The 12,747-nt window shown below is 48.9% G+C and overlaps 1 protein-coding gene across 1 annotated transcript in view; it reads left to right on the top strand.

The window, feature by feature from the left end:
- The window catches only part of ADAMTS17 (ADAM metallopeptidase with thrombospondin type 1 motif 17), a 398,711-nt gene that overhangs the window by 371,029 nt on the left and 14,935 nt on the right, over positions 1-12,747 (top strand). Inside the window, exon 21 of the mRNA XM_075342840.1 lies at positions 12,304-12,508. Within this exon, the coding sequence (XP_075198955.1) occupies positions 12,304-12,508 (205 nt within the window). The remainder of the gene's footprint in view (positions 1-12,303; positions 12,509-12,747) is intronic.

Raw genomic sequence — 12,747 nt, 5'->3', positions numbered from 1 at the left:
GCCACCAGGGGCACACAGAGCCCATTCTGCTGGCACGCGTGCTGTCGCCTGATCCTGCTGCTTTGATTTGCTGGTGCAGTCGTGCCGGCAGATCAAAAGCTGTGTTGGAGCGGAGGAGACATTTTTCCTCGCTCTGACACTCCTCCTCCCCCGGCTGCAGGTGTGTTGCCTAGGAGACGGAGGAGCGTCAGTGAGCGGCTCCGGCGTAATGAGGTCTTCTGGCCACGTGGGAACCGAGGACCCAGCGGCGCGCAGCGGGGGAGCGTGTGCAGGAAGGTGAGTTGTGTGTTGCTTTTTTTTTTTTTTAATATCTCGTGTGCGGCTGTGCCAAGGTGGGGATGGGGGGGCCAGCGCCAGCATGGGGGGGGGACGCACATGTCAGCATGGGGTGGGGGTGGGGGAACGCACATGTCAGCATGGAGTGGGGGTGGGAGAATGCACATGCCAGCATGGGGTGGGGGAGAAACGCACATGCCAGCATGGGGTGGGGGTGGGGGAGAAACGCACATGCCAGCATGGGGTGGGGGTGGGGGAGAAACGCACATGCCAGCATGGGGTGGGAGTGGGGGAGAAATGCACATGCCAGCAGGGGGGGGAACGCATATGCCAGCATGGGCGGGGGGACACACATGCCAGGATGGGGAACAATGCATGCCAGGATGGGGAACAATGCATGCCAGAATGGGGAACAATGCATGCCAGGATGGGGAAAACATACATGCCAAGATGGAGGAAACATACATGCCAGGATGGAGGAAACATACATGCCAGGATGGAGGAAACATACATGCCAGGATGGGTAAACATGCATGCCGGGATGGAGGAAACATGCATGCCAGGATGGAGGAAACATGCATGCCAGGATGGGGAAAACATGCATGCCAGGATGGAGGAAACATACATGCCAGGATGGGGAAAACATGCATGCCAAAAAATGTAGAAAAAGTTGTGAAAAAATGGAGAAAAAGTGGAGAAAAAGTGGAGCACCCTTTGGTGCCTTTCATGTGGCACTAAGGGGTGCTTAGCTTTGTATTTAGCCAAAAAAATGGAAAAAAAAATGACGTAGGGTTCCCCCTAGTTTTGTAGCCAGCTAGGGTAAAGCAGACGGCTGCAGCCTGCAGACCACAGCTGGCAACCTCACCTTGGCTGGTAATCCAAAACTGAGGGCACCCCACGCTGTTATTTTAAATTAAATAAATAATTAAAAAAAAAAACACGTAGAGGTCCCCCAAAATTGGATCACCAGCCAAGGTAAAGCAGACAGCTGGGGCCTGATATTCTCAGACTAGGGAGGTCCATGGTTATTGGACTCTCCCCAGCCTAAAAATAGCAGGCCGCAGCCATCCCAGAAGTGGCGCATGCATTAGATGCGCCAATCCTGGTGCTTCGCCCCAGCTCATCCCACGCCCTGGTGCGGTGGCAAACTGGGTAATATATGGGGTTATTACCAGATGTGTAATGTCACCTGGCATCAAGCCCTGGGGTTGGTGAGGTCAGGCGTCTATCAGATACCCGACATCACCAACCCAGTCAGTAATAAAAAAAATAGACGACAAACACATTTTTATTTGAAAAAACACTCCCCAAAACATTCCCTCTTTAACCAATTTATTAGAATGAAAAACAAATCCAGGTCTGCTGTAATCCAAGGGGTTGCCATGACGATCCACACTGTCCCAGTCAATGAAGAGCAGGATGTTCCCCATTGGCTGGGAGAGCAATGCAGTGACCTGAGCTAACATCAATGGGTCAGCCCAAGTCACTACAGGGAATGACAAGTGCTGCTGTCAGTGAGGTACATTACCTGCGCTGATCTCCAGCACACTGACAGCCCCTGTCACTGAGTTCAATGACCGGCGCCTTCACACCAAGTATCGCGAGAGGCCCGTGACGTCACCGCTAGTCAGTCTCGGGTCGGAAGCGAGAGGTGATGTGACAAGCGGCGGCCATGGAGGACAGTGACAGCGCTGAGGTCGGGATGGCGGGACTTCATCACCGCAGGTAAGCCGAGCGGGACCATGTGTGCAGTGTGTGTGTGTGTGTGTGTGTGTGTGTGTGTACGTGTGTACGTGTGTACATGCCGCGGGCAGGAGGGGGCGGAGCGAGCTGAGCGGGGAAGTGTGGGCTTCCTGCACGTAACTAAGATAAACATCGGGTTACTAACCAAAGCGCTTTGCTTGGATACCCGATGTTTATCTTGGTTACCAGCTTGTGGCAGGCTGCCAGCGATGGCTCCTGCACACTGTAGCTGTAAAAAGCCCTGCTTTTTGCTGCTAGAACCGTTCTCGAACGTATCTAGAACTATCGAGCTTTTGCAAAAAGCTCGAGTTCTAGTTCGATCTCGAACAGCCCCCAAAATCACTCGAGCTTAGAACTGGAGAACCGCGAACCGCGCTCAACTCTACACACAACAACATCTATATATATAACAAAAATCATACATGAACAACACAATACGTAAATTCTAGAATACCTGATGCGTAGAATCGGGCCACCTTCTAGTAATTAATAAAATCAGAAACATTTAAAGGAACCGAGGGCCAAAGACACCACATTCTGGATATGTGGCATCAAGATATGTGAAATACAGCTATGTGCATGAGGCCTATTTTATTATTTAGTGACTTATATGGGAGATCGGAAAGCAGCTGGGAACTGGGTACCCCAAGTTTTCTGGATGAGTATGACATGGAAGTCAATTGTTAGAAAAACAGTTTTAGGATAAGTTCACAAATAATTGCAAAATTTTCATCTAGAAAAAAAGAACATTTGTTTTTCATCTGTATTGTTATCTGAATACCATTCATTTTTATACATTGGTAGTTATTAAACTTTAAAAGAGCAAATGCACTTTCCTATGCAGTTTGCAAGGTATCCATACAAATCAGTTGCTATACAGTTGATCTGTATGGGATCTGTCTTTTTTTTTGGGAGGAGAGAGGCTGATGCTAGGGGAGGCTGAGGCTGGGGTAGGCTGGGAGGAGAGAGGCTGATGCTGGGAGGAGAGAGGCTGATGCTGGAGGAGGCTGAGGCTGGGGTAGGCTGGGAGGAGAGAGGCTGATGCTGGGAGGAGAGAGGCTGATGCTGGGAGGAGAGAGGCTGATGCTGGGGGAGGCTGAGGCTGGGGTAGGCTAGGAGGAGAGAGGCTGATGCTGGGAGGAGAGAGGCTGATGCTGGGAGGAGAGAGGCTGATGCTGGGAGGAGAGAGGCTGATGCTGGGAAGAGAGAGGCTGATGCTGGGAAGAGAGAGGCTGATGCTGGGAGGAGAGAGGCTGATGCTGGGAAGAGAGAGGCTGATGCTGGGGGAGGCTGAGGCTGGGGTAGGCTGGGAGGAGAGAGGCTGATGCTGGGAGGAGAGAGGCTGATGCTAGGGACAGAAAAGGCTGATGCTGGGGACAGAAAAGGCTGATGCTGGGATGAGAGAGGCTGATGCTGGGGACAGAGAGGCTGATGCTGGGGACAGAGAGGCTGATGCTGGGGACAGAGAGGCTGATGCTGGGGACAGAGAGGCTGATGCTGGGATGAGAGAGGCTGATGCTGGGATGAGAGAGGCTAATGCTGGGATGAGAGAGGCTGATGCTGGGATGAGAGAGGCTGATGCTGCGGGTAGAGAGGCTGATGCTGCGGGTAGAGAGGCTGATGCTGGTGCAGCATGGGGGATGGAGCACGATGGGGGGTGCGCAGCATGGGGGATGGAGCACGTTTGGGAGTGCGCAGCATGGCGGATGGAGCACGTTTGGGAGTGCGCAGTATGGCGGATGGAGCACGTTTGGGAGTGCGTAGCATGGCGGATGGAGCACGTTTGGGAGTGCGCAGCATGGCGGATGGAGCACGTTTGGGAGTGCGCAGCATGGCGGATGGACCACGTTTGGGAGTGCGCAGCATGGCGGATGGAGCACGTTTGGGAGTGCGCAGCATGGCGGATGGAGCACGTTTGGGAGTGCGCAGCATGGCGGATGGACCACGTTTGGGAGTGCGCAGCATGGGGGATGCAGTACGATGGGGAGTGCGGAGTATGGCGGATGGAGCACGTTTGGGAGTGCGCAGCATGGCGGATGGAGCACGTTTGGGAGTGCGCAGCATGGCGGATGGAGCACGTTTGGGAGTGCGTAGCATGGCGGATGGAGCACGTTTGGGAGTGCGCCGCATGGGAGATGGAGCACGATGGGGGGTGCGCAGCATAGGGGATGGAGCACGATGGGGAGTTCGCTGCATGGGGGATGGAGCACGATGGGGAGTGTGGAGTATGGCGGATGGAGCACGTTTGGGAGTGCGCAGCATGGCGGATGGAGCACGTTTGGGAGTGCGCAGCATGGTGGATGGAGCACGTTTGGGAGTGCGCAGCATGGCGGATGGATCACGTTTGGGAGTGCGCAGCATGGGAGATGGAGCACGATGGGGGGTGCGCAGCATAGGGGATGGAGCACGATGGGGAGTGTGCTGCATGGGGGATTGAGCATGATGGGGAGTGCGCTGCATGGGGGATGGAGCACGATGGGGAGTGCACACCTCCCCCCAACACACACACGCGCGCGCAATGCACAACACACCACACACACACACTGGGAATCACAAACAACTGCCCTACACAGACACCCACACACACAGACAACGCTGCACACACACAACACCCAACACACAAACACCGCGGCACACACAAATATACGCACATACCGCACAACACACACATTGCACAAAACATACCTCCCCCCAAAACACACCACACACACACAAACCGCGCAACACACACACACACAACGCTACAGACACACAGCGCTCCACAAACAACGCAACACACGCAACACACATACAACACCGCTCTCACCCCCCGCCACACCCAGACAACACCCAGAACATGTACAGCGCCCTACACAAACACTTGGTAACTACACACAACAACATCTATATATATAACAAAAATCATACATGAACTACACAATACGTAAATTCTAGAATACCCGATGCGTAGAATCGGGCCACCTTCTAGTAATTAATAAAATCAGAAACATTTAAAGGAACCGAGGGCCAAAGACACCACATTCTGGATATGTGGCATCAAGATATGTGAAATACAGCTATGTGCATGAGGCCTATTTTATTATTTAGTGACTTATATGGGAGATCGGAAAGCAGCTGGGAACTGGGTACCCCAAGTTTTCTGGATGTTAGAAAAACAGTTTTAGGATAAGTTCACAAATAATTGCCTAATTTTCATCTAGAAAAAAAAGAACATTTGTTTTTCATCTGTATTGTTATCTGAATACCATTCATTTTTATATATTGGTAGTTATTAAACTTTAAAAGAGCAAATGCACTTTCCTATGCAGTTTGCAAGGTATCCATACAAATCAGTTGCTATACAGTTGATCTGTATGAGATCTGTCTTTTTTTTTTTCTCCTTGCTCCTATAGAAATAGGGGGAGGCTCATCCAAACTATGGAGAAGCCTAGTGCATGCTGAAATTTTTTTCATGTGAACATTCAGTCAGTCAAAAAAATAAATCATTTCTCTGAACAGCCCCTATTGGATGACATTGGTCAGCGTGCTGTCTGTTTTTTATCACATACCACACAATGCAGTTTTCAGTTACATTAAAGCTGTGACATAGTTGCTTCATTTGGCCCTCATAAACTTTTCTGTTCCAGAAATGTATGTATATGTAGTTCACACGGTATAGTTGCTACAGAAAAGGGAGTAAAGGGCTTGAGCATTGCATTTGTGATTCTTTACAGTCCTGCCTATTAGTCCGGGGTCACACTGGCATATATTTTCTCACTCGAGAGAATTGGTTGCGATATGATGACAGTCGGCTGAGCAAGCGTGAGCCAAGTATCATTCTCTGTGATGTGATTCTCTCGCATGCGGAGAAGATGGAGGGATTCATTTCTCCATCTTCTCCATTGCCTGTTTCTGCGTATATCAGACTGCACTCGGATGACATCTGAATGCAGTCTGATGTTTCACACGCACCCATAGACTTGTATGGGTCTTCGTGATCTGATTTACGGATGCACTCACGGCATGAGAAAAAAATTGCAGATCGGAGCTGCCACATATTATAACACTTGTGTGAGTGCAATCTGATAAAACATTACATAACATTCGGCCGTATTATATGCTCGTGTGAATAAGCCCTTATAAGAAGACTCCAAGATTCATATTAGGAAAGTGTTAGTTAGGAAGTTCCCAAATAGCCAAGTTACAGCTTGACTTTAAGGGGCCCACTAACAATCCTGAAAATGTTGGTGAAGATTTATCTATTCCTTTCACATCTCTGAATAAAAATATTTGGAGGAAAAGGGCAGAACATTGTATACCAGGCCATACACTGTAATAGGGAAAAAGCAAGCATTGTTGACCTTAGGGAGATCAACATATCCACTGCGGAGACACCATCACGTGTTTCTCAACGCAGTGATTCTAGAGCATTGCCCCCTGGGAAGTATGCAAATAAGAAAGCCGCGGAGACACCATCACGTGTTTCTCAACGCTGGCAGGAAACTAGCCAGGTCTTTCACCGGGAAGGAACAACCACGGGAAGGGCAGTCTCCAGTCAAGGAGACCACCTATACCAAACATGGTATCCATCCACAGACAGCTGTTTCGGGGTATTTGCCCCTCATCAGTGTGGAGTAGGAATCTGGCTAGTGGGGGCAATGCCTAGTAAAAGACTACTTAAGCAAGCATTGTTGACCTTAGGGAGATCAACATATCCACTGCGGAGACACCATCACGTGTTTCTCAACGCAGTGATTCTAGAGCATTGCCCCCTGGGAAGTATGCAAATAAGAAAGCCGCGGAGACACCATCACGTGTTTCTCAACGCTGGCAGGAAACTAGCCAGGTCTTTCACCGGGAAGGAACAACCACGGGAAGGGCAGTCTCCAGTCAAGGAGACCACCTATACCAAACATGGTATCCATCCACAGACAGCTGTTTCGGGGTATTTGCCCCTCATCAGTGTGGAGTAGGAATCTGGCTAGTGGGGGCAATGCCTAGTAAAAGACTACTTAAGCAAGCATTGTTGACCTTAGGGAGATCAACATATCCACTGCGGAGACACCATCATGTGTTTCTCAACGCAGTGATTCTAGAGCATTGCCCCCTGGGAAGTATGCAAATAAGAAAGCCGCGGAGACACCATCACGTGTTTCTCAACGCTGGCAGGAAACTAGCCAGGTCTTTCACCGGGAAGGAACAACCACGGGAAGGGCAGTCTCCAGTCAAGGAGACCACCTATACCAAACATGGTATCCATCCACAGACAGCTGTTTCGGGGTATTTGCCCCTCATCAGTGTGGAGTAGGAATCTGGCTAGTGGGGGCAATGCCTAGTAAAAGACTACTTAAGCAAGCATTGTTGACCTTAGGGAGATCAACATATCCACTGCGGAGACACCATCACGTGTTTCTCAACGCAGTGATTCTAGAGCATTGCCCCCTGGGAAGTATGCAAATAAGAAAGCCGCGGAGACACCATCACGTGTTTCTCAACGCTGGCAGGAAACTAGCCAGGTCTTTCACCGGGAAGGAACAACCACGGGAAGGGCAGTCTCCAGTCAAGGAGACCACCTATACCAAACATGGTATCCATCCACAGACAGCTGTTTCGGGGTATTTGCCCCTCATCAGTGTGGAGTAGGAATCTGGCTAGTGGGGGGCAATGCCTAGTAAAAGACTACTTAAGCAAGCATTGTTGACCTTAGGGAGATCAACATATCCACTGCGGAGACACCATCACGTGTTTCTCAACGCAGTGATTCTGGGAAGTATGCAAATAAGAAAGCCGCGGAGACACCATCACGTGTTTCTCAACGCTGGCAGGAAACTAGCCAGGTCTTTCACCGGGAAGGAACAACCACGGGAAGGGCAGTCTCCAGTCAAGGAGACCACCTATACCAAACATGGTATCCATCCACAGACAGCTGTTTCGGGGTATTTGCCCCTCATCAGTGTGGAGTAGGAATCTGGCTAGTGGGGGCAATGCCTAGTAAAAGACTACTTAAGCAAGCATTGTTGACCTTAGGGAGATCAACATATCCACTGCGGAGACACCATCACGTGTTTCTCAACGCAGTGATTCTAGAGCATTGCCCCCTGGGAAGTATGCAAATAAGAAAGCCGCGGAGACACCATCACGTGTTTCTCAACGCTGGCAGGAAACTAGCCAGGTCTTTCACCGGGAAGGAACAACCACGGGAAGGGCAGTCTCCAGTCAAGGAGACCACCTATACCAAACATGGTATCCATCCACAGACAGCTGTTTCGGGGTATTTGCCCCTCATCAGTGTGGAGTAGGAATCTGGCTAGTGGGGGCAATGCCTAGTAAAAGACTACTTAAGCAAGCATTGTTGACCTTAGGGAGATCAACATATCCACTGCGGAGACACCATCACGTGTTTCTCAACGCAGTGATTCTAGAGCATTGCCCCCTGGGAAGTATGCAAATAAGAAAGCCGCGGAGACACCATCACGTGTTTCTCAACGCTGGCAGGAAACTAGCCAGGTCTTTCACCGGGAAGGAACAACCACGGGAAGGGCAGTCTCCAGTCAAGGAGACCACCTATACCAAACATGGTATCCATCCACAGACAGCTGTTTCGGGGTATTTGCCCCTCATCAGTGTGCAGTAGGAATCTGGCTAGTGGGGGCAATGCCTAGTAAAAGACTACTTAAGCAAGCATTGTTGACCTTAGGGAGATCAACATATCCACTGCGGAGACACCATCACGTGTTTCTCAACGCAGTGATTCTAGAGCATTGCCCCCTGGGAAGTATGCAAATAAGAAAGCCGCGGAGACACCATCACGTGTTTCTCAACGCTGGCAGGAAACTAGCCAGGTCTTTCACCGGGAAGGAACAACCACGGGAAGGGCAGTCTCCAGTCAAGGAGACCACCTATACCAAACATGGTATCCATCCACAGACAGCTGTTTCGGGGTATTTGCCCCTCATCAGTGTGGAGTAGGAATCTAGGCATTGCCCCCACTAGCCAGATTCCTACTCCACACTGATGAGGGGCAAATACCCCGAAACAGCTGTCTGTGGATGGATACCATGTTTGGTATAGGTGGTCTCCTTGACTGGAGACTGCCCTTCCCGTGGTTGTTCCTTCCCGGTGAAAGACCTGGCTAGTTTCCTGCCAGCGTTGAGAAACACGTGATGGTGTCTCCGCGGCTTTCTTATTTGCATACTTCCCAGGGGGCAATGCTCTAGAATCACTGCGTTGAGAAACACGTGATGGTGTCTCCGCAGTGGATATGTTGATCTCCCTAAGGTCAACAATGCTTGCTTAAGTAGTCTTTTACTAGGCATTGCCCCCACTAGCCAGATTCCTACTCCACACTGATGAGGGGCAAATACCCCGAAACAGCTGTCTGTGGATGGATACCATGTTTGGTATAGGTGGTCTCCTTGACTGGAGACTGCCCTTCCCGTGGTTGTTCCTTCCCGGTGAAAGACCTGGCTAGTTTCCTGCCAGCGTTGAGAAACACGTGATGGTGTCTCCGCGGCTTTCTTATTTTTATACACTGTAATAGGACTGCACTCCCAGTTGTCATATCGTCACATTACCTGACACTAACCAGACACATTCACCATTGAATTCTGATGTAATGCAATACATTATCCCCAACATATATTCCTATTTTATTATAAGTTCCACCCATCTTCCTGTGTTCTCTTTGGGGGCAGCTTTCCAAAATATGTTGGTCTTGTAAAATAGGTTGTTTTATTCTCAGTCTTGTACTTCATAAAATTTTATATGACAGAGTACAAAAGTGGCACAGAGTAAGTAACTGGCTTTCACTGCTCTCCGGGGGCAGGAGACAGTTCACATGCAGAGACGAGCCTTCTTTCATTATCCTGCCCTGCGGTCAGTGTTGTGAATTATTGGGTTGACGATTCCAGTCACTGTATAATGATACTCCGCTACGTGATGAAACAACATGTGCAAACTTCTGCATCTGAGAAAACACAGATCCTTCCAGCATGGAAAGAGTTATGTGGCATCTGGAAAGATTTATTGGTCTCCAGTGGCAGGTGGACAGAGCCTTTGTCATTTTCTGGAAAGCAAGGATGAAAAGGATGTTCTCCTACTTGTATGCTGTGAAGACACCTCACTTTTCTTTTAAAGTTGAACTAAAAAAGGTGTTCTTAGACATCACAAACTGGAAGGCAATTGCAGGATATCCCATCTCAAGCAGAGAACATATCCCCACCCCTAGTCATGGCTGCAGACGGGCAGGACCTTAATATTTGTCTTTGCAGGAGATTTGGAGTTCAGTTTCAGAAAAAAAAGTTCTGACATAAAAAATTAGACTAAGGCGGGCTTTGCACACTACGACATCGCAGGCCGATGCTGCGATGCCGAGTGCGATAGTCCCCGCCCCCGTTGCAGCAGCGATATGTGGTGATAGCTGGCGTAGCGAAAGTTATCGCTACGCCAGCTTCACACACACACTCACCTGCCGTGCGACGTCCCTGTGGCCGGCGACCCGCCTCCTTGTTAAGGGGGCGGGTCGTGCGGCGTCACTGCGACGTCACACGGCAGGCGGCCAATCGGAGCGGAGGGGCGGAGATGAGCAGGATGTAAACATCCTGCCCACCTCCTTCCTTCCGCATATCCTACGGAAGCCGCAGTGACGCCGGTAGGAGATGTTCCTCGCTCCTGCGGCTTCACACACAGCGATGTGTGCTGCCGCAGGAGCGAGGAACAACATCGAACTGTCGCGTCAGCGTAATTATGGATTACGCCGACGCTGCAGCGATGATACGATTACGACGCTTTTGCGCTCGTTAATCGTATCATCCAGGCTTTACACACTGCGATGTCGCATGCGATGCCGGATGTGCGTCACTTTCAATTTGACCCCACCGACATCGCACCTGCGATATCGCAGTGTGCAAAGTGCCCCTAAGGCCCCCTTAACATTTCAGTGATTCCGGTACGTTTTTATACGTACCGTACACACGGATATACACAGACCCATTAAAATCAATGGGTCTATGCACACATCAGTGATTTCTCACAGACAGAGTGTCTGTGCAGCGCACACGCGTGTCCGTGTGTTCCACATGGCGACAACTCCGTTTTTCTCTGGCAGCCCTGATGTCACATGAACCACACACTGTTATGATCTTGTTAGTATAGAACAGCTTATGTGTGAGGTAATATGATTTCGGTGATGACACCTGTTTAGTTTGTGACTTTTATGTGCACTGCTTGTATATATTTATATAATTTTCCATGTTTTTAAAAACTTTTTTTTTTTTTACTTTTCAATTCATTTCCTTGAGGGGACTATAACCTGTGATCTGCTGATTCTGAGCACTTGTGCTGTGGCATTGCTGTATATAGCACAAATCATGATCTGGCTTTCACAGGAGTACTGTGATGACAGACATGGGTCTTCAGCAGATCTCTGTTTGTCATGGGAACACATCAGGGTCCTGGTTTTGCATTGTGGGAGTGCCGATGAGGAGATAAAATGGCACGCCGCCCTGCCGGCACATATTAAATGCCACTGTCAAAGATTGACAAAGGTATTTAACAGGTTAGAGGCAGATGATGGTTGAATATCACAGCCATCATCTACCAAGAAATGTGTGGGTTCAGCTTGCGCATGCCCGCATCAAAGGCAGGGTGCAGGCTAACAAACAGAGAATGTGTGAGCTGTGTCACTCTATACATATCTGAATATAATGTCTTTTTTTTAGGCGGGTGTATCAGAAGCCTACCTGAACACGCACCAGTAAACACTCAAGAGAATTAACATATGCATGTCTGTGTAAAAATTACTTAGTTTTTTGAGCGCCTTTAACTGCTTCTGAAAACACAAGTGGCTAAAATCCACCCTGCTTAAAGCAGTATGGATTGTCAGCTCACTGAAGAATCAGATTACAAATGCATATTGAAGGTTGTGGAGAGGGGCTGTTGCTTTCTAGTAAGTGTTTTAGCTTATTCTAGTGCCGGATTCACATCTGCACTTCTCAGCATTCCTGCATGACAGCATCATCTGCTTTTCTAAGGTTACATGAAGACAGGAGAGAAGGACTCCCTCATGTCTGTGTACTATGTATGGAAGCCATCATAACAGCTAGTCTTTACTCTCTAGCTCAGAGACAACTGAATATTAGAGATAGAGCATGCCAAAGAGATAATTGGTGAAAAAGTGCAGTATATAAGTCATATAATGGGCAGAAAATGTATAAAACTCTGGATAACTAGTTAAATATCACGATCATCATTATCAACTAAGGTAAATATGTAATCTGAATAAAATGTAATACTTTCATTCCTCAGATGGGTGACAGGTCCATGGGGTCAGTGCTCAGCCACCTGCGAAAAAGGCTTCCAGCAGAGGGAAGTGTCCTGTGTCTTCCAACTGCAGAATGGGACATATGTCAACACCCGGGATATTTACTGCACAGGACCAAAACCAACAACCATACAGCCATGTGAAGGTCAAGACTGCTTGTCCATCTGGGAGGCTTCAGAGTGGTCGAAGGTAAGGATTTCATAACAGTATAGTCATCTTGAAGTCTTAATTGAAGTTTGACGTCATTGTATAAACATTTGTTATATAATGTATATACGTTTAGCATAAACTACTTTTCATGTTCTAGAGTGAACTATCTCTAGACGTCTTCAGTTCAGTTCTCTTTTTGCTGATTACTAGTAACAGTGGGCTGGGGGAGCAGATAGTATTCTATAGAATGATGCATCTTACTATCTTACCAACAATAA

The sequence above is a fragment of the Anomaloglossus baeobatrachus genome, chromosome 4, assembly GCF_048569485.1.
Source record: "Anomaloglossus baeobatrachus isolate aAnoBae1 chromosome 4, aAnoBae1.hap1, whole genome shotgun sequence".
In the NCBI taxonomy this organism is placed as follows: domain Eukaryota; kingdom Metazoa; phylum Chordata; class Amphibia; order Anura; family Aromobatidae; genus Anomaloglossus; species Anomaloglossus baeobatrachus.
The sequence above is the reverse complement of the archived record's forward strand: the minus strand, read 5'-3'. Positions and strand labels throughout refer to the sequence as shown.